The 24,042-nt window shown below is 49.1% G+C and overlaps 1 protein-coding gene across 2 annotated transcripts; it reads right to left on the bottom strand.

The window, feature by feature from the left end:
* Nucleotides 1-3,248: 3,248 nt before the first annotated feature.
* Nucleotides 3,249-24,042, bottom strand: LOC140084153 (uncharacterized). Of its 2 annotated transcripts, XM_072126431.1 has the most exons (7): nt 23,915-24,000; nt 23,696-23,864; nt 12,145-12,223; nt 8,022-8,414; nt 7,399-7,858; nt 4,873-5,053; nt 3,249-3,782 (listed from the first exon to the last, which is right to left on the bottom strand). In XM_072126431.1, exons 3-7 carry the CDS (start codon nt 12,182-12,184, stop codon nt 3,588-3,590), a joined length of 1,269 nt encoding a protein of 422 aa, XP_071982532.1. In that variant the 5' UTR covers nt 12,185-12,223; nt 23,696-23,864; nt 23,915-24,000; the 3' UTR covers nt 3,249-3,587. The 2 variants fall into 2 exon arrangements, with proteins under 2 accessions (XP_071982532.1, XP_071982531.1); XM_072126430.1 differs by having other exon boundaries at nt 23,696-24,042.

The raw sequence follows: 24,042 nt of genomic DNA on the forward strand, positions 1-24,042 counted from the left end.
AGGGAGTCACTAAGATCGTGCGCTCGATATCCTGCATGTGTCGCTTCCCCGCTCAGGTCCCCAGAGTTCACCTTCTTCTTCCTGGTGCATGTAAGTGCATTGTCCGTGTTATGCACTGTGCGGGAGTCACTAAGATCCTGCGTCCTGATATCCTGCATGTGTCGCTTCCCCGCTCAGGTCCCTGGAGTTCACCCTCTTCTTCCTGGTGCATGTAAGTGCATTGTCCGTGTATAATGCGCTGTGCGGGGAGTCACTAAGATCCTGCACCCGATATCCTGCATGTGTCGCTTCCCCGCTCAGGTCCCTGGAGTTCACCTTCTTCTTCCTGGTGCATGTAAGTGCATTGTCCGTGTATAATGTGTTGTGCAGGGAGTCACTAAGATCCTGCACCCGATATCCTGCATGTGTCCCTTCCCCGCTCAGGTCCCAGGAGTTCACCTTCTTCTTCCTGGTGCATGTAAGTGCATTGTCCGTGTATCATGCACTGTGCGGGGAGTCACTGATCCTGCACCCGATATCCTGCATGTGTCGCTTCCCCGCTCAGGTCCCTGGAGTTCACCTTCTTCTTCCTGGTGCATGTAAGTGCATTGTCCGTGTATAATGCGCTGTGCGGAGAGTCACTAAGATCCTGCACCCGATATCCTGCATGTGTCACTTCCCCGCTCAGGTCCCTGGAGTTCACCTTCTTCTTCCTGGTGCATGTAAGTGCATTGTCCGTGTATAATGTGTTGTGCAGGGAGTCACTAAGATCCTGCACCCGATATCCTGCATGTGTCGCTTCCCCGCTCAGGTCCCCAGAGTTCACCTTCTTCTTCCTGGTGCATGTAAGTGCAGTTTCCGTGTATAATGCGCTGTGCAGGGAGTCACTAAGATCGTGCGCTCGATATCCTGCATGTGTTGCTTCCCCGCTCAGGTCCCCAGAGTTCACCTTCTTCTTCCTGGTGCATGTAAGTGCATTGTCCGTGTTATGCACTGTGCGGGAGTCACTAAGATCCTGCGTCCTGATATCCTGCATGTGTCGCTTCCCCGCTCAGGTCCCTGGAGTTCACCCTCTTCTTCCTGGTGCATGTAAGTGCATTGTCCGTGTATAATGCGCTGTGCGGGGAGTCACTAAGATCCTGCACCCGATATCCTGCATGTGTCGCTTCCCCGCTCAGGTCCCTGGAGTTCACCCTCTTCTTCCTGGTGCATGTAAGTGCATTGTCCGTGTATAATGTGTTGTGCAGGGAGTCACTAAGATCCTGCACCCGATATCCTGCATGTGTCGCTTCCCCGCTCAGGTCCCCAGAGTTCACCTTCTTCTTCCTGGTGCATGTAAGTGCAGTGTCCGTGTATAATGCGCTGTGCAGGGAGTCACTAAGATCGTGCGCTCGATATCCTGCATGTGTCGCTTCCCCGCTCAGGTCCCTGGAGTTCAGCTTCTTCTTCCTGGTGCATGTAAGTGCATTGTCTGTGTATAATGTGCTGTGCAGGGAGTCACTAAGATCATGCGCTCGATATCCTGCATGTGTCGCTTCCCCGTTCAGGTCCCCGGAGTTCACCTTCTTCTTCCTGGTGCATGTAAGTGCATTGTCCGTGTTATGCACTGTGCGGGAGTCACTAAGATCCTGCGTCCTGATATCCTGCATGTGTCGCTTCCCCGCTCAGGTCCCTGGAGTTCACCCTCTTCTTCCTGGTGCATGTAAGTGCATTGTCCGTGTATAATGCGCTGTGCGGGGAGTCACTAAGATCCTGTGCCCGATATCCTGCATGTGTCGCTTCCCCGCTCAGGTCCCCAGAGTTCACCTTCTTCTTCCTGGTGCATGTAAGTGCAGTGTCCGTGTATAATGCGCTGTGCAGGGAGTCACTAAGATCGTGCGCTCGATATCCTGCATGTGTCGCTTCCCCACTCTGGTCCCTGGAGTTCAGCTTCTTCTTCCTGGTGCATGTTAGTGCATTGTCCATGTATAATGCACTGTGTGGGGAGTCACTAAGATCGTGCACCCGATATCCTGCATGTGTCGCTTCCCCGCTCAGGTCCCCGGAGTTCACCTTCTTCTTCCTGTGCATGTAAGTGCATTGTCCGTGTATAATGCGCTGTGCGGGGAGTCACTAAGATTGTGCCCCTGATATCCTGCATGTGTCGCTTCCCCGCTCAGGTCCCCGGAGTTCACCTTCTTCTTCCTGGTGCATGTAAGTGCATTGTCCGTGTATAATGCGCTGTGCGGGGAGTCACTAAGATCGTGCCCCGATATACTGCATGTGTCGCTTCCCCGCTCAGGTCCCTGGAGTTCACCCTCTTCTTCCTGGTGCATGTAAGTGCATTGTACGTGTATAATGCGCTGTGCAGGGAGTCACTAAGATCGTGCCCCGATATCCTGCATGTGTCACTTCCCCGCTCAGGTCCCCGGAGTTCACCTTCTTCTTCCTGGTGCATGTAAGTGCATTGTACGTGTATAATGCGCTGTGCGGGGAGTCACTAAGATCCTGCCAGATATAACCAGAAGGCGTGAAAAGATTCCTCTGTCTGCACCTCCAGACAAGCAGAGCAACCAACCTCACTCCCCAATATAATCCTACAGAAGACTCCTAACCCATCGAGGACATAACATGCTGCCCGACTCTACAGTCCATGTCAGACACTGAACATTTTTTACTTCATTCATATCGCAGGTAAGTTTCACATCTATTTATCCTCTCGCATTCAGGAGGCAATGGGTGACATAGAGAACAGGTTGGGAATCCGCCCCTGCAACATTTGTTAAAAATGAGATGTGAACCGAGCCTTACCCTGTCACTTATTAACCCCCTCGCAGGCTGGACATATAGAGGCTCATTTACAGAGGGTTGCCGGTCCCCACTTTCGTCTGAATACCCGCTGATTTCCGATGTGTACCGCAATTTAGAAAGGGTTTTTGGCACACACAATCGGATTTTGGTGCATCGGCACAAATCGGGGGGCAGGCCAACGGACGATCCGACGGATTTGGAGAACGCGCAAAATTTAACAAAATTGTGTCGCAAGACATGCACTCACATACACCGGGAAGAAGAAGGTGAACTCCGGAGGACCTAAGCAGGGAAACGACACATGCAGGATATCATCTTCGTTGGACCGTCCGGATTGGGGATCGCGACAGGACCGGGTAAGTAAATGTGCCCCATAGGGATGTATACAGGGATCCATCTAGTAGTGTCCAGGGTTATTGGTATGAATGAGATTATTCTTGCTATTTCTCAGATAATGGAGAACACACGGCACAGGGAGCACAGATGTTTTATTAGATCTCTTTGGTTTGGTGGTAGCGTATACATTGTACATTATTCTAGAGCCATATACCCATTAGCACATTGTTCTCACCATCTATTGGTCGGTCACATAATGAAACCTATGAAGTGATTCCTTCACCTCCTTTATTTGTACGGTGGAATAGGGAACACCTTATGTTTGGCACAAGACACAAGTCTCCGGCTCCTTGATGCAACTTGACACAAAATTCTGGTGCATTTATCTTAAATCTTAACTAAAGTCTAGTTTTACCCTCCACCATTTAGTGTTTATGTCGGAGGATCTTTGGAATTATTTCTGTAATGTTATCTTCTGATTATTACTTCTCTTGTTTCACCGTCAGATTATAATGTGCTGCTCCGTGCCAGGTGCCAGTCATTTCTATCTTGGAACCAAAGATGGTCCTGACTTTAGCCCGATACGGCACAACCAGATCGGTCTTCACCACCGAGGCCACCACTCTTATGGCTTTACCAGGAGGAACCTCCACCTCAGAGTTTGATGAAAATTTCACCTGTAGGAAGAGACATGGATTAGAGATTTCTCCATAGTTAATAATTAATGAATGTCATCCAGTCATTAATCATCAGTTTTACGATACAATACGATACTAGCATTTAGATATTGATGGACTTGGCTTAGAGTAGGTCACCCATATCCCAGATCACTGGTGGTCTGACACCGAATGCCCGGCTGATGAGCTTATGCCACCATGGCTGTAGCAGCACAGAGTACAGAACACACATCTCCATACAAGACATGGGGCACATTCACTTACCCGGTCCTGTCGCGATCCCGCATTGCGTTGTCCGACGAGGATTCGGATCTGCTGCGATTCACTAAGATCCTGCCCCCATGTTCCTGCATCCATTGCTTCTGCACTGTGGTCCGCCGGAGTTCACCTGCTTCTTCCCGGTGCATGTGAGTGCTTGATCCTGTGACACAATTCCGTTTTTAAATTCCGCGGTTTGTCCGAATCCGACGGGTTGTCTGACGGCCCGCCCCCCGATGCATGCATGTTGGCGCAGATGTGACACAATCCGATCGCGTGCACCAAAAACCCGGGACAATTCAGCACAAAATGAAAATATTCGGGAAAGCCGACGGAATCGCGGTCCACAGACCGTTAGTAAATGTGCCCCATGGTGGCTCAGCGGATGACATATAGGACAGTGAGTTTCCATTAGTGCAAGGTTTATATTTGCAGCCTCCTTCTCTTTCAGTCTCTGTAAGGCCACAATCCTTTCCCTTTTACAGCCCATGTCTTGTAACCCACCACGGTCTATCCATGACTCAGGCATAAGCCCTTCTCTCTATTGGGTGGAAGAGCCAACCCTTCTATGGTATATACTATAGGCTGCTGTTTTACAACCAACACGTTGGGGCCGAAGGAAGAAGAACATTTTATCAGATTAAGACATGAAATGAAAGTTTTACCAACCGACTACAGCGATGACATCAATTTCTGGAGATCTTTCAATACACTAATACACTAACAGTCATGGTTTTCCATCATTGAGGAAAAGATCATTCCAATTCCCTGAGCCACAAAGCTGGAGAGTGCCGACTGCAAGTTCTACCAGTGAAGAACAATGTTCACCTACCTCGGTCTTATTGCTGTCCGTGAAGCTCCAGTTGTGGGCAGCGCCCAGCTTTATCTCAGCACTTTTCTTATTTTGGGAAAAAAATGGTATCCCGGCCTTAAATGTGATCCCAGCACCAAGTTGAAGTGGAAATCCATGTTCATCAGTGAAGAAGCTGGAGACCTTCAATGTCTTTTCAAACCTGCCACAAAAACACATCTGCTATTACTTCTCCATTATATATTGTTGAGGGAAGAGTTTAAAGAAAATCTATCATTTACTTTGATGCATTATGAAGCAAACATACCTTGAGAATGCTGTAACTACACTGATGCAGGAACATTTCTTGTTTAATCTCTAAGCTGAGTGGTTTTGCTAAAAAAACAATTATAAAATGATGGCAATGAGGCTCTGTGGCTTCTGTGCTGGGGCTCGGCACTTTCCCTCTTATCCTAATCATGCACTGCTTGAGAGAATGATGTAATCACTGTGTTGTGCCTGACAGGCAAAAGTAATCAATCGCTGCACCATCCCCCAGCTGCCATGTATGATTGACAGACAGTGCGGACAGCTCCAGTTTTCACAAGGTCCTGAATGTTATAATTGTTCAACAAAACCACTCAGCTCAGGGATGAAGATATGTTTCTGCATCAGTGTGGCTACAGCATTCTCAAGGTGTGTTTGCTTCATAATGCATCAAATCAAATGGTAGATTTCCTTTAAGGTCTATTCCCCTTCAATATCAAAGACATTGGAGCTAAAATTCTGTCCTGGCAGATGAGAGAAGGGCTGTGCTAGGAGGAACTTGTAGTTATTACATGTAAAACAAGAAAAGGGTCTTATAAATTCCTACCAAGGACATAACGTATACACCCTGGACAGATGGAATTCAGTAGCCAATAATTCATGGTGGACTGTCCATGGGGCATCTGCTGATGCCAAAATCTACATCCCCTAAGGAGAGGCCATTTTGTAAGTGCCTCTGTGTGCCTATAAACTCCAATGATTCATCCATGTTATTCATTATTTATATGGCTGCAGTTTAGCAATCGCAAGATGAACCATGTGCAGTGAATAAACAAACTGGGGGTCATTTACTAAGGGCCCGATTCACGTTTTCCCGACGTGTTACCAGAATATTTCCGATTTGCGCCGATTTCCCCTGAATTGCCCCGAGATTTTGGTGCACGCGATCGGATTGTTGTGCATTGGCCGAACAAAAACCCGACGGATTCGGAAAAAACGCCTTCACTAGGAATAGGCTGGTGAACTTGAGTGCGTTCCGATGCTCTTCAGCGCAGCAGCGCCACCTGGTGGATGTCGGAGGAACTGCCTTAATAAATCCCGGCCGGACCCGAATCCACTGCAGAGAACGCGCCGCTGGATCGCGAATGGACCAGGTAAGTAAATCTGCCCCATTGGGGCTCATTTACTTAGGGTTTGCAGACTTGAATCAATTGGACAACGCACTGCAGGATCGCGCCTGGACTGGGTAAGTAAATGTGCCCCAAAGAGTAAATCTGGACACACACAACACAGAATCTGATGAGAGGTTCCCTCTGATATCGAATCCACCTCTTGGCTCGGTATTATTATAGATTTATTATAGAATCTGCCCTGGGATCTGTAGAATTCATTATTATCTGGTCTGGGGGCTGCATCATTATAATTTTACATGTCTGTTTTCTGGTTGGTGGAGGGTGCGGGGCCCATGGCTATGCTCACACTGAAGGAGGCGTTGTGCACTACAAAGTTTCTCCGCTGCCTCCTAAAGTATCTCCCCCAGACACATTCCTTCTTACCAGCAAGAAAGATCTGAATAAAGTAGTAAAACGTGTAATAGGTCGGGGTAAGGGGTTTGTAAAAAAATTATGTATATAATATCGAATAATAAATAATAATATTTAAAATGTATCTTAAAGGGAACCTGTCTTCAGAAATTAGCCCAACAAACCACTACCAGCTTATTGTCAAACAGCGTAATGCCTTATTTTTTGTTTCTTCCATGACCCACCATGGTGGCATCATCTAGAAAATCAACTTTTGAAGTGAGATGTAAATTGGTTGTATAAAGTCAAGGAGGCGGAGAGTTTAACACTGAAGTCAAGGTGGGAGCTCTTACGCCTCCTCCTCTGTGATTAAATAACATGCACTGGACTTCAGGATTTCTGGTTAGTGACGTTTTGTGATGTAGGACCATCAATTACACTGAAGGTGCTTACTGAGGAAGAGAGAGCTTGACTTCAGTTCTAAAATCTCCGCCTCCTTGACTTTATACAACCAGTTTACATCTCACTTCTAAGTAGATTTTCTGGATGATGCCACCACACTGGTCCATGAAAGAAACATGATCTGGAAGGTGTTCAGCAGCTTGACAAAATATTGGTGGTGGCTTGTTAGGGCAATTTCTGCTGACAGGTTTCCTTTAACATTTCTGCAACAGTGGCCCCCAAAAAAGCCGCTTTAGGTGCTGTCTCCCCTGTCTAGTGACTACTACGACCCTAGCCGGGTAGGTTTCTGTGTAGCACTAAACATTGTGATACTCACGTGAAGGTGTAGGTTACAGGGGAGCTCTCAGTGTTAGTATAGATCTTCTCCGCAATCACTTCAATATTCTCTGATCCCTTTTTCCCTTCTTTAGGCAGAAACTGGAACCTAATGATATTGTGGATTGTCTTGTCTTTTATAAAACAGAGGAAAGGAATCTGATGGTAGTCGGATCCCAAATTCTGAGAGTTATCCAGGTATCTCCCGTCCTCCGGGATGATTCCGCTGTAGAGGTTTCCATTCTGTTTATCTACACTCCACAGTTTCCCGTCAGGAGAGAAGGACATGAAATGGCTGAGCCGGAGCCATCCGCACCCCCCGACCATCGTGCAGGTCTTCAGCCATTCCTCACAGTCTTGGGCTGTTGTCGGTGGTTTTCCTTTCATAATTTTGTCTTGTTTGGTCACAGCGTAAAGGTCACCATCCGGAGCAAAGAACAAAGCGTCGCACTGCTCCCAACCTGTAGGAATAAAACATATTCATGCTTATATTATTGTATCAATGGCTTTACTGTGTAGACTGGTGCATATCTCTAGGGATCATTGTATTTTATTAGAAACAATGTATAAAATGCCATGTTCCTATACTGAATGGGTTCTGTTCCTGAACCACCATCCATTTACCCGACTTTCCAATCTTCTTTGTGTCTTGTCTGTTAGTCCAGGATACATTTTCATTGTTGGGTCGTGGACCTTTGTAGAACTCTCCATTATTGGTTGTAGCGCACAATTCTCCGTCTTGATGGAAGAAAAGAATTTTAAATCCACTCCATTCGTCTTTTCCTACTCTTCTGGCCATAGAAAACCAATCCAAATCTTTATTTGATGGAATCGGCCCCCTGTAGAGATCTCCACCGCGGACACAGAAGAGTACGCCATCTGGACTGCAGAGAACATGGCGGACATTCTGCAGCTTTCCTACAACTGCAGCTCGTGCAGCACAATCATCTGTAAGGGGTTTATTTGGTGACTCGACTCTCATGGTCCCATCCGCTGTGACAGCGAGCAAGAGAGTGTCTGGAAAAAAAATGAAGTGTGTAAATATAATAGAATATTGAAAGTGAAAATCGCTCGCTAGTGCTGTACCATTGTCTGGACACCCCCTCACTAGTGCTGTACCATTGTCTGGACACCCCCTCACTAGTGCTGTACCATTGTCTGGACACCCCCTCACTAGTGCTGTACCATTGTCTGGACACCCCCTCACTAGTGCTCTACCATTGTCTGGTCACTCCCTCACTAGTGCTGTACCATTGTCTGGTCACCCCCTCACTAGTGCTGTACAATTGTCTGGACACCCCCTCACTAGTGCTGTACCATTGTCTGGACACCCCCTCACTAGTGCTTTACCATTGAATGGACACCCCCTCACTAGTGCTGTACCATTGTTTGGACACCCCCTCACTAGTGCTCTACCATTGTCTGGTCACTCCCTCACTAGTGCTGTACCATTGTCTGGTCACCCCCTCACTAGTGCTGTACCATTGTCTGGAGACTCCCTCACTAGTGCGCTACCATTGTCTGGTCACCCCCTCACTAGTGCTGTACCATTGTCTGGACACCCCCTCACTAGTGCTGTACCATTGTCTGGACACCCCCTCACTAGTGCTGTACCATTGTCTGGAGACTCCCTCACTAGTGCTGTACCATTGTCTGGTCACCCCCTCATTAGTGCTGTACCATTGTCTGGTCACCCCCTCACTAGTGCTGTACCATTGTCTGGACACCCCCTCACTAGTGCTATACCATTGTCTGGAGACTCCCTCCCTAGTGCTGTACCATTGTCTGGTCACCCCCTCACTAGTGCTGTACCATTGTCTGGTCACACCCTCACTAGTGCTCTACCATTGTCTGGTCACCCCCTCACTACTGCTGTACCATTGTCTGGGGACTCCCTCACTAGTGCTGTACCATTGTCTGGTCACCCCCTCACTAGTGCTGTACCATTGTCTGGAGACTCCCTCACTAATACTGTACCATTGTCTGGACACCCCCTCATTAGTGCTGTACCATTGTCTGGAGACTCCCTCACTAGTGCTCTACCATTGTCTGGTCACCCCCTCACTAGTGCTGTACCATTGTCTGGAGACTCCCTCACTAGTGCTGTACTATTGTCTGGAGACCCCCTCACTGGTGCTGTACCATTGTCTGGTCACCCCCTCACTAGTGCTGTACCATTGTCTGGAGACTCCCTCACTAGTGCTGTACCATTGTCTGGTCACCCCCTCACTAGTGCTGTACCATTGTCTGGAGACTCCCTCACTAGTGCTGTACTATTGTCTGGAGACCCCTTCACTGGTGCTGTACCATTGTCTGGTCACCCCCTCACTAGTGCTGTACCATTGTCTGGAGACTCCCTCACTAGTGCTGTACCATTGTCTGGACACCCCCTCACTAGTGCTGTACCATTGTCTGGACACCCCCTCACTAGTGCTGTACCATTGTCTGGACACCCCCTCACTAGTGCTCTACCATTGTCTGGTCACTCCCTCAGTAGTGCTGTACCATTGTCTGGTCACCCCCTCACTAGTGCTGTACCATTGTCTGGTCACCCCCTCACTAGTGCTGTACCATGGTCTGGACACCCCCTCACTAGTGCTGTACCATTGTCTGGACACCCCCTCACTAGTGCTGTACCATTGTCTGGAGACTCCCTCACTAGTGCTGTACCATTGTCTGGTCACCCCCTCACTAGTGCTGTACCATTGTCTGGAGACTCCCTCACTAGTGCTGTACCATTGTCTGGACACCCCCTCACTAGTGCTGTACCATTGTCTGGACACCCCCTCACTAGTGCTGTACCATTGTCTGGTAACTCCCTCACTAGTGCTGTACCATTGTCTGGTCACCTCCTCACTAGTGCTGTACCATTGTCTGGTCACCCCCTCACTAGTGCTGTACCATTGTCTGGTCACTCCCTCACTAGTGCTGTACCATTGTCTGGTCACCCCCTCACTAGTGCTGTACCATTGTCTGGACACCCCCTCACTAGTGCTCTACCATTGTCTGGTCACCCCCTCACTAGTGCTGTACCATTGTCTGGAGACTCCCTCACTAGTGCTGTACCATTGTCTGGTCACCCCCTCACTAGTGCTGTACCATGGTCTGGACACCCCCTCACTAGTGCTGGACCATTGTCTGGAGACCCCCTCACTAGTGCTGTACCATTGTCTGGAGACTCCCTCACTAGTGTTGTACCATTGTCTGGAGACTCCCTCACTAGTGCTGTACCATTGTCTGGAGACTCCCTCACTAGTGCTGTACCATTGTCTGGTCACCCCCTCACTAGTGCTGTACCATTGTCTGGAGACTCCCTCACTAGTGCTGTACCATTGTCTGGAGACTCCCTCACTAGTGCTGTACCATTGTCTGGAGACTCCCTCACTAGTGCTGTACCATTGTCTGGTCACCCCCTCACTAGTGCTGTACCATTGTCTGGTCACCCCCTCACTAGTGCTGTACCATTGTCTGGTCACCCCCTCACTAGTGCTGTACCATTGTCTGGTCACCCCCTCACTAGTGTTGTACCATTGTCTGGACATCCCCTCACTAGTGCTGTGCCATTGTCTGGACAACCCCTCACTAGTGCTGTACCATTGTCTGGTCACCCCCTCACTAGTGCTGTGCCATTGACTGGTCACCCCCTCACTAGTGCTGTACCATTGTCTGGAGACTCCCTCACTAGTGCTGTACTATTGTCTGGAGACCCCTCACTGGTGCTGTACCATTGTCTGGTCACCCCCTCACTAGTGCTGTGCCATTGACTGGTCACCCCCTCACTGGTGCTGTACCACTGTCTGGACACCCTCACTAGTGCTGTACCATTGTCTGGACACCTCCTCACTAGTGCTGTACCATTGTCTGGACACCCCCTCACTAGTGCTGTACCATTGTCTGGACACCCCCTCACTAGTGCTGTACCATTGTCTGGACACCCCCTCACTAGTGCTGTACCATTGTCTGGAGACTCCCTCACTAGTGCTGTACCATTGTCTGGTCACCCCCTCATTAGTGCTGTACCATTGTCTGGTCACCCCCTCACTAGTGCTCTACCATTGTCTGGAGACTCCCTCACTAGTGCTGTACAATTGTCTGGTCACCCCCTCACTAGTGCTGTGCCATTGTCTGGTCACCCCCTCACTAGTGCTCTACCATTGTCTGGTCACCCCCTCACTACTGCTGTAACATTGTCTGGAGACTCCCTCACTAGTGCTGTACCATTGTCTGGTCACCCCCTCACTAGTGCTGTACCATTGTCTTGAGACTTCCTCACTAGTGCTGTACCATTGTCTGGACACCCCCTCACTAGTGCTGTAACATTGTCTGGAGACTCCCTCACTAGTGCTGTACCATTGTCTGGTCACCCCCTCACTAGTGCTCTACCATTGTCTGGAGACTCCCTCACTAGTGCTGTGCCATTGTCTGGTCACCCCCTCACTAGTGCTGTACCATTGTCTGGTCACCCCCTCACTAGTGCTGTACCATTGTCTGGTCACCCCCTCACTAGTGCTCTACCATTGTCTGGAGACTCCCTCACTAGTGCTGTGCCATTGTCTGGTCACCCCCTCACTAGTGCTGTACCATTGTCTGGTCACCCCCTCACTAGTGCTGTACCATTGTCTGGTCACCCCCTCACTAGTGCTGTACCATTGTCTGGACACCCCCTCACTAGTGCTGTACCATTGTCTGGACACTCCCTCACAAGTGCTGTACCATTGTCTGGAGACCCCCCTCACTAGTGCTGTACCATTGTCTGGAGACTCATTTGTCGAGAGCTTGATCCCCATTTGTGTTATTAGTCTCCGTAACTTCGGATTTGATGGGTTCTGTAAAAATGAAAATAAAAACAATTAATATCCTTCTGTATTTTATTCCTTATTCTAATAAAGTTTAAACCTTGATCTTTAGTATTAACTGTGAAATTCTTATTATCCTGTGTACATGTGCAACATCCCCCACCGGGGCCTAGCCCTTTGCGGTGAGGCCTGAAGACAGCCGGGGCCCGCTGTACCGGAGTGGCTGGCGGTTGCGGCCTAAGCACGCTATTGTCACGGTGCTTGGTACGGGGGAACCGGAGGGCTGTCCTACAGCCTGGCAGGTCTCCAGCAGGGTGGTGTTGGCAAGAAATGATGAGGGAGAGGCTGCTATAGCGGATCTCCCTGGGGCAACCCCTTAATGTCCCGAGCGTGAGTCTCTGGGTGATGCACAGGGTGCCGGTGATGAAGGCAGCCGTATTAGCAGGGACCAGACGGAGACAGAAGTTGAAGAAAACAACTTACAGTTCTTTATTTGAACCGGCAGGAACCGCAGCAACGTGCCTTTGACAGGTAGATGGAGTGCTGAGATGTGAGTTGGAGGGAGCCTCAGGAGATAGTTCACCAGCCTGGATGTAGAGGGCAGGCTGGGAGGCAGCTGTGTCCTGGTAGGAAGCTTCAGCTTGTCCTGTAGGGCTTCAGGTATCACCTTTAAAGGTAAGATGATACCCCTTTTCCTCACTACACTAACTCTAGTCTTAGACTCCACTCTTCAGAGGCCGGGGCTAGGCTCTTCCTGCTCTGGTATGGGCTAGACTGAGATTTCTCACTCACTCACGGATCTCTAGGATTCTCCTACAACAGAATCTCTCTGAGTGTTCTGAGAGACTTCTCTCTCTCTAACTCTCTAGAATGACATACTGAAATAGTCTCCAGAACATTCCTGGCCAGGGGGTTTTATTACCTCCCTTTGGTCAGGTGGTGGCTGCTCCTCCAATCACATCTCAGCTTACAAAGGACAGGATGTAACACAGATGATTGGACAATAGCATCTTGCATCATACAAAATACTTAACTTCTGCCTTGCCAGGCAGGATTAACCACTGCAATACACCTATATCCTATAAGGACCATGTTGTGTAGTGTGATTACATGCAGGTGGGACGTATTCGCAAACACTCCCTCACCATTGCATCGGCGAGGGTGTTGCACATGGATCTTGTGAGACTGTCAGAGAGAGAAAGACCTTGACGGCTCATCCACACGTCATACAATCTTCTATTGCCGCTCAAACAAAATAACCAAACAAACTTAATGGGGCACATTTACTTACCCGGTCCAGTCGTGATCCCGCATCACGTTGTGCGATGCGGATTCGGGTCTGCCGGGATTCACTAAGGTCGTGCACCCGATATCCACCAGGTGTCGCTGCTGCGCCGAGGTCCGCCGGAGCTCACCTTCTTCTTCCTGGAGCATGTAAGTGCTGATCTTGCAACAAAAATTCTTTCTTAAATTCCGCGGTTTTCCAAATCCGTCGGGTTGTCTGACGGCCACACCCTCCGATTTCATTGCGTGAAAGCCGGCGCCGATGCGCCACAATCTGATTGCGTGTACAAAAATCCCAGGGCAATTTGGTGCAAATCGGAAATCATCGGGAAACCCTTACACAATGGGGTGCGGCCCCACATGGCTTCCACCATTGCTGTAACAGGACCCAGGAGCCCCCCAGTACCCTTACTGGTAAGCTAAGCCACCATGGCTGTGGGCTCCAGGTCCCACCAGCTCTCCACCATGAAACAACAGATGCCCACCTGTCACCATTTTTCCGGCAATTGTCCGAGCGGAACCTCCGTGCGCCTGTAAACAAATAGGAGCACAGCATGGCAAGTACAAGTTTTCTTAGTTCCTCTAGTATCTCTCGGACAACCACTTTAATAAATCCTAGCGGCAGTAGATATCCGAAATGTTGCACTATTGTAAAGTTTGAACTCTACTCATTTGGGCTTCCTACACACGACGTAGAGTGTATGATGTCTGCCGGCAGTGTTTTCAGCGTCTAGCACATGTCCTCATTCACTTCTATGGGCTCATGCACACGACCATGGATTCGACAGACTGTCCGAGACACAAAACGATTGCGCAGTTCCTATTCCTGCCCATGTTTAATCCCTGGAAGTCATTTCCAGTGGTCATCGGCGCGTCGTATGCCGACAGCCTTGGCCTCTTGCCTACAAACCGTGTTGAAAAGTGCGTGACTTTGCTCTGTGAAATTCATGCGAGTTGGATCAGAGTTTTTCAAAGTTCATTCAGTTCCATGCAGTTTTTTTGTAGCTCTATTCATGTCAGATTCTCTCTGCTCTCAGCTACTTCCTTGAAACTCGCACAGGACAAGCTGACCGCACTCTGATGATCAGTATTTTTTAACGCACCCAAAGACTTCAATGTGCATTTTCCCCTCAGACTTGCATTAAAGCAGGACACGCATCACAGACGCACAGCGAGAAAAGTAATGATGTATGTAAAGCTCCAGTGAACCGCTATGTGTCAGGGATTTGTGGAATCCAATGAGATGACAAAACGCAATAGACTTGCGGGCAAGGGACCTGATCTTGTTTTTTTCCCTGGGACCAGCTCTCTACTCCATGTGGCCGCCCACTGCTCCCCAGCAGCTCCTCAAACCTCAAATTCTGCAAAAATAACTGCAGCCAATAGACGACATGATACAGAAATGATATGGAGCATAAACCTATTTCCATTGCAGACTTTCTCCGATCATCAGCGCAGGGTCAGAGGTCGTGTTACATTCTTCTGATGCATTTTGACTGCCATGGAAAGAACTTTGCCAGAAGGCAAATATGTCTTCACTGAAACGCAGCTTCCGGAATAAATGCCATAATTTATCTGTAAAACCTGGTGGTCATTTCAGTACAGTATATGTTTCCTCCACATTCCTTTTCCCCCAGGGGTCCGCACAGCTGTTGTATGGAGCTCTGTCCAGGCTGCCATCAGGGGCCCCCCTAGTTAAGGGGCCCTAGAATTGTATGTCCCAGAGACTCTATCAGTGGAGGTAGGTCCTCTCCAGGTTATCGTTAAGGTTGTTTGCAGAGGAAAACAGAGGAGCAGATGCTTCTCCCCAAGGTCCCTACACCCAGAACCTCCTGTCACCCAGCTTTTCAAGACTCCTAAATAAGTTATTTAAGTAAGAGATTGCTAACTGAGCAGATTTCCCACCGGTAAAAGGAAAGTTGGGTTACGATCTACATCTGGCCATTCTCCTGGTCTCTGGTCACGTTCCCCGTCAAAGGCTTTCCTTCAGCCGCTGTGTCTGGCCATGTTTTAGCTCTAGCGTCTCTCTCCATCTTAAAGGAACAAGGCATTTCCTCTCCCCAGCTATGGTCCGGTTGTGCATACGGCCTCACTTGGTATATAATCTATCACTTATATATAAAAGACAGGTCCTATCGCTGACCAATCACTGCTGCTCTTATTGTCTGCAGAGGTCACGTGATAACCATTCAGCCAATCAGTGACAATCTAAATATAACAGCTGAGGATCTGCCCCTCTGTCTGTCTCATCCTCCATGTGCTTCTTCACATCACACATTGGAAGAGTTTTCTTCTGTTATTATTATTCTGTTGCCTCTAGCAACCAATCACAGCTAAAGCCCTTGTTTTCTGGATTTGGGAGATGACGCCATCTGCAGATGCTTCTAGATCATAGTATCATAGTATATAAGGCTGGAAGGAGACGCAAGTCCATCAAGTCCAACCTTTAAGAATTAAATAAATGTTTTATCCCCATAACCCGATATATTTTTGCTCTCCAGAAAGTCATCCAGGCCTCTCCATAACATGTACATAGAGTCCGCCATAACAACCTCCTGCGGCAGAGAGTTCCATAGTCTCACTGCTCTTACAGTAAAGAACCTTTGTCTATGGTGATGGTAGAATCGCCTCTCCTCTAGGTGTAGAGGATGCCCCTGTCTATGGTGATGGTAGAACCTCCTCTCCTCTAGGTGTAGAGGATGCACTCTGTCTATGGTGATGGTAGAACCGCCTCTCCTCTAGGTGTAGAGGATGCCCCTGTCTATGGTGATGGTAGAACCTCCTCTCCTCTAGGTGTAGAGGATGCTCCCTGTCTATGGTGATGGTAGAACCTCCTCTCCTCTAGGTGTAGAGGATGCCCCCTGTCTATGGTGATGGTAGAGCCTCCTCTCCTCTAGGTGTAGAGGATGCCCCCTGTCTATGGTGATGGTAGTACCTCCTCTCCTCTAGGTGTAGAGGATGACCCCTGTCTATGGTGATGGTAGTACCTCCTCTCCTCTAGGTGTAGAGGATGCCCTCTGTCTATGGTGATGGTAGAACCGCCTCTCCTCTAGGTGTAGAGGATGTCCCCTGTCTATGGTGATGGTAGAACCTCCTCTCCTCTAGCTGTAGAGGATGCCCCCTGTCTATGGTGATGGTAGAACCTCCTCTCCTCTAGGTGTAGAGGATTCCCCCTGTCTATGGTGATGGTAGAGCCTCCTCTCCTCTAGGTGTAGAGGATGCCCCCTGTCTATGGTGATGGTAGTACCTCCTCTCCTCTAGGTGTAGAGGATGCTCCCTGTCTATGGTGATGGTAGAACCTCCTCTCCTCTAGGTGTAGAGGATGCCCCCTGTCTATGGTGATGGTAGAGCCTCCTCTCCTCTAGGTGTAGAGGATGCCCCCTGTCTATGGTGATGGTAGTACCTCCTCTCCTCTAGGTGTAGAGGATGCTCCCTGTCTATGGTGATGGTAGAACCTCCTCTCCTCTAGGTGTAGAGGATGCCCCCTGTCTATGGTGATGGTAGAGCCTCCTCTCCTCTAGGTGTAGAGGATGCCTCCTGTCTATGGTGATGGTAGAACCTCCTCTCCTCTAGGTGTAGAGGATGCCCCCTGTCTATGGTGATGGTAGAGCCTCCTCTCCTCTAGGTGTAGAGGATGCCCCCTGTCTATGGTGATGGTAGAACCTCCTCTCCTCTAGGTGTAGAGGATGCTCCCTGTCTATGGTGATGGTAGAACCTCCTCTCCTCTAGGTGTAGAGGATGCCCCCTGTCTATGGTGATGGTAGAGCCTCCTCTCCTCTAGGTGTAGAGGATGCCCCCTGTCTATGGTGATGGTAGTACCTCCTCTCCTCTAGGTGTAGAGGATGACCCCTGTCTATGGTGATGGTAGTACCTCCTCTCCTCTAGGTGTAGAGGATGCCCTCTGTCTATGGTGATGGTAGAACCTCCTCTCCTCTAGGTGTAGAGGATGCCCCCTGTCTATGGTGATGGTAGAACCTCCTCTCCTCTAGGTGTAGAGGATGCCCTCTGTCTATGGTGATGGTAGAACCTCCTCTCCTCTAGGTGTAGAGGATGCCCGCTGTCTATGGTGATGGTAGAACCTCCTCTCCTCTAGGTGTGGAGGATGCTCCCTGTCTATGGTGATGGTAGAACCTCCTCTTCTCTAGGTGTAGAGGATGCCCCCTGTCTATGGTGATGGTAGAATCACTTCTCCTCTAGGTGTAGAGGATGTCCCCTGTCTATGGCGATGGAAGAACCTCCTCTCCTCTAGGTGTAGAGGATGTCCCCTGTCTATCGTGATGGTAGAACCTCCTCTCCTCTAGGCGTAGAGGATGCCCCCTTGTCCTGGTCACAGGCCTTGGTATAAAAAGATCTTTGGAGAGATCCTTGTACTGTCCATTCAGGTATTGTACATTGTAATGAGGTCTCCCCTCAGTCGTCTTTTTTCTAAACTGAATAATCCCAAATTTTGTAATCTGTCATTGTATTCTAGTCCCCCCATTCCCCTAATAATCCTGGTTGCTCTCCTCTGCACCCGTTCCAGCTCTACTATGTCCTTTTTATACACTGGTGCCCAAAACTGTACACAATATTCCATGTGTGGTCTGACCAGGGATTTGTATAAGGGCAGAACTATGTCTTTATCATGAGAATCTATTCCTCTCTTGATACATCCCATAATGTTATTTGCTTTAGCAGCAGCCGCCTGGCTCTGGTCACTAAAATTAAGTTTACCATCCACCAATACGCCCAAGTCCTTTTCAGCTCCAGTTTTACTAAGTTATTGACTGTTTAGAACATAATTATACTTTTTGGTTCCATGGCCCAAGTGCATAACTTTATATTTATCTACATTAAACCTCATCAACCATTTCTCTGCCCACTCCTCAAGCTTCCACAAATCCCTCTGTAATGCTAGACTATCGACCTCAGTATTTATTACTTTACACAGCTTAGTATCATCTGCAAATATTGAAACTTGACTGTGTAAACCCACTACAAGGTCATTAATAAAAATATTAAAAAGAAGTGGCCCCAATACTGACCCCTGTGGCACTCCACTGGTAACGTCAACCCAATCTGAGAAACCAATCAGATTAGTCTGACAGGACCGATCTCTCATAAACCCATGCTGATGCTGGGTTATACGGTTGTGCACAGTGAGATACTCCAGGATAGCATCTCTAACAAACCCCTCAAATATTTTCCCCACCACAGCAGTTAGACTCATGGGTCTGTAGTTTCCAGGATCGCTATTTGATCCTTTTTTGTATATTTGCTATGCGCCAGTCCTGTGGAACATAACCAGTCCTCAGTGAATCTTCAAATATTAAAAATAACGGTCTGTCTATCACCGTACATAATTCATGCAGAACCCGGGGGTGTATGCCATCTGGCTCCCGGTGATTTATCTATCTTAGTGGTTGCGAGGCGGCGCCGTACCTCTTCCTGGGTTAAACTGTTGACATTATAAAAAGAATTTACATTATTCCTCATTGTGTCTTCCACCAGGGGATTTTCCTGGGTAAAGACAGTTGAGAAGGCGACATTCAGTAGATTGGCCCTTTCCTCATCTCCTTCCACCATGACCCCCATGTTATTTCTAAGGGGACCCACGCTCTCTGTTTTTAGTTTCTTATCATTTATATACTTGAAAAATAATTTGGGATTGTTTTTGCTTTCCCTGGCAATTTTTCTCTCAGTCTCTATTTTTGCGGCCTTTATCTGCTTTTTACAGGATTTATTTTTCTCTCTATAATCCTGTAATGCCTCATCGCTACCTTCACGTTTTAGCACCTTAAACGCTTTATCTTTCTTGCTTATTGCTTTCCTTACAAGACTAGTTAGCCACATAGGCTTTTTCTTGTTCCTCTTATGCTTTTTCCCATAAGGTATGTGTTTCTCACAGGACTTTTTCAGGCTTTTGTCTTTGAGAACATTGTCCCAGTCTATGCCTTTAAGGTCTTCCCTTAGTTGCTGAAAATTTGCCCTCCTGAAGTTTAGAGTGTTGGTTGCCCCTTCACTAACGCTCTTAGTAAAGCGTAATACAAAATCAATGATATTATGATCACTATTCCCCAGGTTCCCCCTAACCTGTAGTTTTGATACCCTATCAGGTCTGTTGGTAAGGATAAGGTCCAGCAGTGCCCCCCCCTCTTGTTGGCTCCAGGACTAGTTGCGACAGGTAATTGTCTTTTGTTGTTGACAAGAACCTGCTGCCTTTGAAGGACCTGCAGGTTTCTGCCCCCCAGTCAATATCTGGGTAATTGAAGTCACCATGATAAGTCCTTCCCTGTGCTTTGAAGCCGCATCCATTTCACTTGTCAGTATTTCCTCTGCTGCCTCCATTATATTTGGAGCCTTATAACAAACCCCTAGTAATATTTTATTATTCTTTTTCCCTTCCCTTATCTCCACCCATAGGGACTCCACATTTGCATTTGCGTTACTGATGTCATCAGAGGTTTAGTGTCCCGTTTCTATACATGGGAGCTCTTCATGGCCAATGTTTATACTTCCCTATAGATGGGTTCACATCCCTGTTGCTCCTGGTGTCTCCAAAGTTCCTCAGTGAAACCAGGGGTTTTTTTTGGAGACGGCCATGAACAATTTCCATATAAAGAAGAGTGGAACACGAAACTCCTGGACTGTGACGACCCGGGAGTAGTTTAGTGTCCACAATTTGGGTGACAACGTGTGAGATACATCACATGGAGTCTATGGAGGCGGGGGGGACATCTGCACTAACTGCCACCACTTTGGGTTCATTTATAATCGGGGGAGTTTTTTTTTTTAATTAAGGTTTGGTATAAATACATTTGATTTCTGAGCTAAAGTTTATTTATTTTTAATGTAACTTCATGTCAGTTTTTGAAACCATAATAAAAGGGTAAATTTACTAAGCAAGTCTAAGATTTATCGCAATGTCTGATACTTTGTAAGATGCATCAGACTCTCTCATTCTCAGTGAGTGGACGACATGAAAGTTCTCAGGAGTTTCCCATCTGGTGGTGTCTCCCCCTGCACTTCCGGTCATTCTCCTGCATGTGACCCCATCCGGAGCACCATACACACATGACCCCATCCGGAGCCCCACACACACAGGACCCCATCCGGAGCCCCACACACTTGACCCCATCCAGAGCCCCAAACACGTGACCCCATCCGGAGCCCCACACACGTGACCCCATCCGGAGCCCCACACACATGACCCCATCCGGAGCCCCACACACATGACCCCATCTGGAGCCCCACACACATTACCCCATCTGGAGCCCCACACACGTGACCCCATCCGGAGCCCCACACGTGAGCCCATCCGAAGCCCCATACACGTGAGCCCATCCGGAGCCCCATACACGTGACCCCATCCGGAGCCCCACACACATGACCCCATCCGGAGCCCCACAAACATGACCCCATCCGGAGCCCCACAAACATGACCCCATCCGGAGCCCCACACACGTGACCCCATCTGGAGCCCCACACACGTGACCCCATCCGGAGCCCCACACACGTGACCCCATCCGGAGCCCCACACACGTGACCCCATCTGGAGCCCCACACACGTGACCCCATCCGGAGCCCCACACACGTGACCCCATCCGGAGCCCCACACACGTGACCCCATCCGGAGCCCCACACATGACCCCATCCGGAGCCCCACGCACACATGACCCCATCCGGAGCCCCACGCACACATGACCCCATCCGGAGCCCCACGCACACAGGACCCCATCCGGAGCCCCACACACACAGGACCCCATCCGGAGCCCCACACACACATGACCCCATCCGGAGCCCCACACACATGACCCCATCCGGAGCCCCACACACATGACCCCATCCGGAGCCCCATGCACACATGACCCCATCCGGAGCCCCACGCACACAGGACCCCATCCGGAGCCCCACGCACACAGGACCCCATCCGGAGCCCCACACACATGACCCCATCCGGAGCCCCACACACATGACCCCATCCGGAGCCCCACACACATGACCCCATCCAGAGCCCCACACACGTTACCCCATCCGGAGCCCCACACACGTGACCCCATCCGGAGCCCCACACACGTGACCCCATCTGGAGCCCCACACACGTGACCCCATCCGGAGCCCCACACATGTGACCCCATCCGGAGCCCCACACACATGACCCCATCCGGAGCCCCACACATGACCCCATCCGGAGCCCCACGCACACATGACCCCATCCGGAGCCCCACGCACACATGACCCCATCCGGAGCCCCACGCACACAGGACTCCATCCGGAGCCCCACACACACAGGACCCCATCCGGAGCCCCACACACACATGACCCCATCCGGAGCCCCACACACACATGACCCCATCCGGAGCCCCACACACATGACCCCATCCGGAGCCCCACACATGACCCCATCCGGAGCCCCACACACATGACCCCATCCGGAGCCCCACACACACATGACCCCATCCGGAGCCCCACGCACACATGACCCCATCCGGAGCCCCACGCACACAGGACCCCATCCGGAGCCCCACACACATGACCCCATCCGGAGCCCCACACACATGACCCCATCCGGAGCCCCACACACATGACCCCATCCAGAGCCCCACAGACATGACCCCATCCGGTGCCCCACAGACATGACCATCCTGCTTGGAGCTGCAGTGAACAAAGTCCAGGATGTGCTCCTTATCTCTCCGAGCAGCTGCTGCCTCTGCCTTATGTTCTCTATCCCAGCTGTCCTCCCCTATGTGGATGTGTGGCTATAGATGTATGGGCTGTATGTATATAGAGATGTGCAGTATACAGGGGGGGTATGTAGAGTATATATGTGGCTATAGATGTATGGGCTGTATGTATATAGAGATGTGCAGTATACAGGGGGGGTATGTAGAGTATATATGTGGCTATAGATGTATGGGCTGTATGTATAGAGATGTGCAGTATACAGGGGGGGTATGTAGAGTATATATGTGGCTATAGATGTATGGGCTGTATGTATATAGAGATGTGCAGTATACAGGGGGGGGGTATGTAGAGTATATATGTGGCTATAGATGTATGGGCTGTATGTATATAGAGATGTGCAGTATACAGGGGGGGTATGTAGAGTATATATGTGGCTATAGATGTATGGGCTGTATGTATATAGAGATGTGCAGTATACAGGGGGGGTATGTAGAGTATATATGTGGCTATAGATGTATGGGCTGTATGTATATAGAGATGTGCAGTATACAGGGGGGGTATGTAGAGTATATATGTGGCTATAGATGTATGGGGCTGTATGTATATAGAGATGTGCAGTATACGGGGGGGGGAGGGTATGTAGAGTATATATGTGGCTATAGATGTATGGGCTGTATGTATATAGAGATGTGCAGTATACGGGGGGGTATGTAGAGTATATATGTGGCTATAGATGTATGGGCTGTATGTATATAGAGATGTGCAGTATACGGGGGGGGGAGGGTATGTAGAGTATATATGTGGCTATAGATGTATGGGCTGTATGTATATAGAGATGTGCAGTATACGGGGGGGGGGGTATGTAGAGTATATATGTGGCTATAGATGTATGGGCTGTATGTATATAGATGTGCAGTATACGGGGGGGGGGGTATGTAGAGTATATATGTGGCTATAGATGTATGGGCTGTATGTATATAGAGATGTGCAGTATACGGGGGGGTATGTACAGTATATATGTGGCTATAGATGTATGGGCTGTATGTATATAGAGATGTGCAGTATACAGGGGGGGTATGTAGAGTATATATGTGGCTATAGATGTATGGGGCTGTATGTATATAGAGATGTGCAGTATACAGGGGGGGGTAGAGTATATATGTGGCTATAGATGTATGGGCTGTATGTATATAGAGATGTGCAGTATACGGGGGGGGGGGGTATGTAGAGTATATATGTGGCTATAGATGTATGGGCTGTATGTATATAGATGTGCAGTATACGGGGGGGGGGGTATGTAGAGTATATATGTGGCTATAGATGTATGGGCTGTATGTATATAGAGATGTGCAGTATACGGGGGGGTATGTACAGTATATATGTGGCTATAGATGTATGGGGCTGTATGTATATAGAGATGTGCAGTATACGGGGGGGGGGAGGGTATGTAGAGTATATATGTGGCTATAGATGTATGGGCTGTATGTATATAGAGATGTGCAGTATACGGGGGGGTATGTACAGTATATATGTGTTGGTTGCTTAGTCCCTCACCTTCAGGAGATGTTCCTTGATGGTTCCTTGTAACGGGGGAGAAGATGTCTGGGGTCGGTTGTGGATCTTTCCTGCTGCTGTGTGTGTTCTGGATCTGTACTGGTTCTGTGCTTCTGGATCTGTACTGGTTCTGTGCTTCCGGATCTGTACTGGTTCTGTGCTTCTGGATCTGTAATGGTTCTGTGCTTCTGGATCTGTACTGGTTCTGTGCTTCTGGACTGGAGCTGGACTCTCTTAGAGTGGGGGGACCCTTATATAACCGGATCTCCTCCTCCCTGGGCTGCAAAGCAAAACTGAAACAAAACTCCAGCAAGTTTTCCATCTTCCCTCTGAGCCGTCCGGGGCAG

The sequence above is a fragment of the Engystomops pustulosus genome, chromosome 1 (genome assembly GCF_040894005.1).
Source record: "Engystomops pustulosus chromosome 1, aEngPut4.maternal, whole genome shotgun sequence".
Taxonomy (NCBI): Eukaryota; Metazoa; Chordata; class Amphibia; order Anura; family Leptodactylidae; genus Engystomops; species Engystomops pustulosus.

Coding starts and splice junctions, on each gene's coding strand:
- LOC140084153 (XM_072126430.1), bottom strand. CDS start 12,184: ATGGGGATCAAGCTCTCGACAAATGAGTCTCCAGACAATG. Junction 8,415..12,144: donor AAATGAGTCTCCAGACAATG/GTACAGCACTAG, acceptor TTTTTTTTCCAG/ACACTCTCTTGCTCGCTGTC. Junction 5,054..7,398: donor CCTGTAACCTACACCTTCAC/GTGAGTATCACA, acceptor TTTTTGTGGCAG/GTTTGAAAAGACATTGAAGG.